At 40.9% G+C, this 3,412-nt stretch overlaps 1 protein-coding gene across 1 annotated transcript; it reads left to right on the forward strand.

The window, feature by feature from the left end:
* Positions 1-267: 267 nt before the first annotated feature.
* LOC105989488 (taste receptor type 2 member 39) lies at positions 268-2,572 on the forward strand. Its single transcript, XM_013021578.1, has 2 exons — positions 268-321; positions 1,550-2,572. Exons 1-2 carry the CDS (start codon positions 268-270, stop codon positions 2,570-2,572), a joined length of 1,077 nt encoding a protein of 358 aa, XP_012877032.1.
* Positions 2,573-3,412: the final 840 nt, after the last annotated feature.

Below are 3,412 nucleotides of genomic sequence, written 5' to 3' on the forward strand. Positions count from 1 at the left end.
ATCTCAGGAACTTTTCTTTCAACCCTTACTTTCCTGGTGTCTTCTTCAAAGTGATAACATATGAGCGCAAGCCTGTGTTATAATAATATGCATATGGATTACCATGGTGGATCCTCGTTGTACAGTAAACATCTGTGGAATCACAGGCAAGAGTAGACCAGGTGAACTGAGGAGACAGGTAACTGTGGGAAGGGGGAGGACCAATGAGAGGGTGAATAGGTCTGAATACAGTCCAAGTACTTTATATGCATGGATGAAAATCAAACCATGGAGCCTGTTGAAACTCTTTTAAGAAAGAAGGATGAAAGAGAGATGGAAAAGGTGAGTTTGACCAGGGTGCAGTTTGACTGGGGTGCATTGTATGTATGTATGTATGTATGTATGTATGTATGTATGTCAAAGTCACTGAAACCTCCTTGTGAAACTACATGTGGTAATTGGAAAGCACAAAAGAAATTGTTGCCTCAAGTAATTTGTCTTGTAGATAAAGTCTTTTTTTTTTTTTTTTGGCTGGTCGGGAGGCTTAAACTCTGGGCCTGAGTATTGTGCCTCAGATCTTCAGCTCAGGTCTAGCACTCTACCACTTGAGCCACAGTGCCACTTCCAGGTTTTTTGTTTTCTGATGGCTTATTGGAGATAAAAGTCTCAAGGACTTTCCTGCCTGGGCTGGCTTTGAACGGTGATCCTCAGATCTCAGCCTCCTGAGTAGCTAGGATTACAGGTATGAGCCACTAGCACCCAGCAAAGTCCTATCTTTTGCATATGTAGTGCCTCCTTGCCCCTGCAGTACTAAAGACATTATAGAGGCTACCATGAAAAATGTCAGTCAATATTTCTTTATGTTTTAATCATGAGAATACCATACAGAGGAGTTACAATTACATGGGCAAGATAACGAGTACATTTCTTATGTTTGTCAATATTTCATGTAGTCTTGGTCATACACAAAAGAATCTACACAAGTCTGGACAGAATGACCCAATGAGCAAGAATAAGCTCTAAGGTCAGGTGATGGGTTTGAATATAGTTGAACGCTTTGAACACGTTATTTAAAAACAAACAAATTTCTGTATGCCTCAGTTTCTCCATCTGCAAAATGGAAATAGCAAAAATACACACCTCATAAGGTTTCAAGATATGTAAATGTGATGATATATACAGGTTGTTTGAGTACTTCCTGCCATGAAATAAGAAATACATATACATATATATACATATATGGACACACATATACCTTTACAATATTGATTTCAATCAGTTCCCACAGTGAGCAAAGTTCATATTAACTAGTTACCAGAGAGCATGGCTCTTAGTGCGAGGTGTGTGGGGTAATCAGTGCAATGTTCCTGGAGCCCCTTGACTGAATACATACCAACATATTCAAAACCAAGGAAAGGACTGGAAACCAGATCCCCCCCATCGTTTGTATCTCCAGATTTAGAGCTAAGAATTGTGATATAAACAAATGGAGTGAATTTGTAAATGGCCCTTCCGCTACTTCCTCCTGTGCAAGCCTTGTGGAAGCTCTCATCCACCTGTCTAATGCTAGGGAGATATTTTCTTCCAGACATCAAAGAAGAGCACCAACCTCACCATGGCTATGTTCAGCAAGTCTGCAGACAAGGAATTACCATCATTTATCTTCATCTCAATTTTTGTAATTATAATCATTGAATGCATGGTGGGAATCATTGCAAATGGATTCATCTTGGCTATCCATGTTGCTATATGGATTCAGAAAAAGGCAGTTTCAACCAGTGGCAGGATTCTGGTTTTCTTGAGTGTATCTAGAATAGGGCTCCACAGCTTTATGATACTAGAAATTAGTTTAGTCCTTACGGTCTCGTTATCTTTTTATAAAGATAAGTTATCTAAGCTATTCCAAGTAAGTTTTGTATTTTTACAATACTGTGGCCTCTGGTTTCCCGCCTGTCTCAGTTTCTTCTACTTTATGAAGATTGCCAGTTTCTCCTCCCCACTTTTCCTCAAGCTGAAATGGAGACTTTCTGGATGGATTCCCCGGCTCCTGTGGCTCTCCGTGCTTATCTCCTTCAGCTGCAGCATGCTTTTCTTCAAGGACACCTACACTGTGTTGAATAATTATTCTCATGTTATCAATATCTACAACTACACAAAGGAACTAAACTATGTTAAGACCAATGTGGTCAGCGTGGCTCTTTTCCTTAGCCTGGGTGTCCTCATTCCTCTGATCATCTTCGTCGTGGCAGCCACCATGCTGATCATCTCTCTCAAGAGACACACCCTGCACATGAAAAGCAGTACAACAGGCTCAAGAGACCTTAGCATGGAAGCCCACATGGGGGCCATTAAAGCAACTAGCTACTTTCTCATTCTCTACTTTTTCAATGCACTTACTCTATTTCTTTTTATATCTAATATCCTTAACACTAGTTTTTTCTGGTATATTTTCCTCAGAATTGTCTTGGCTGCCTTCCCAGCTGCTCACTCAGTTCTACTGATTCAGGGCAACCCTGGGTTAAGAAGAGCTTGGAAGAAGCTTCAGTCCCAAATTCATCTTCAACTAAGAGCAGATTCTGAGATAAGCAACTAAAGGGAACAAGGTGACCTAGCCCCTTCAGTTTCACCTTCCCTTGCTAGGCCTCTCCTTTTCTCCTCCTTTCTTCCTCACATCTGATCTGACCCTTTCACCTGATGTGGGTTTTCTTAATAGAAAATTTATTTTTACTTTTCTCTTTTGTTTCATGGGTGCTTGCCTTGATGATGCTTGACACACTCTTCGCCTGAGCCATCTTTGTCTACCTTTTCTTAGTCTCTCTTTTTTTTGGGGGGGGGGCGGTTGTGGGGCCTGAACTCTGGGCTTGGGCGTTGTTCCTCAGCTCTTCAGCTCAAGGCTAGCACTCTACCATTTGAGCCACAGCACCACTTCCGGCTTTTTTCTTTTTGCTTATGTGGTGCTGAGGAATCGAACCCAGGGCCTCAGGCATGCAAGGCAAGTGCTCTACCACTAAAGCCACCTTCCCAGCCCCTCTTAGTCTCTCTTCTAGCAGTGGTTCTTGACACTGATTAAATATTGGAATCTCTGTGGTTGATTTTTGAAAGCACCAATGACCAAAAACAACCTGGAATATTATGCTCAATTAAGTCAGAATTTCTGCTGTTGGAAATGGAAACAAATTTCTGAGTCCTCTGGGTGATCATCATATACAGCCAGGGTTGATACAGCCACCAAAACAGATTGTAAAACCTGAATTGTTCACATGTCCTCTCTTTCTCCCTTCCCATGAATTTTAAACACATTGAGATTCCTTGAAAAGTTTTCTAAGCTACTGCTGGAAGTATATTCTATCTCTCTCCTTCAAAGACACAACTAAACAATCTGGAGATATCTCTCATTATTAACATAATGAAATATGTTTCTACTTAAAATTAC

Source organism: Dipodomys ordii, unplaced genomic scaffold (assembly GCF_000151885.1).
Source record: "Dipodomys ordii isolate 6190 unplaced genomic scaffold, Dord_2.0 Scaffold56, whole genome shotgun sequence".
Lineage (NCBI taxonomy): Eukaryota > Metazoa > Chordata > Mammalia > Rodentia > Heteromyidae > Dipodomys > Dipodomys ordii.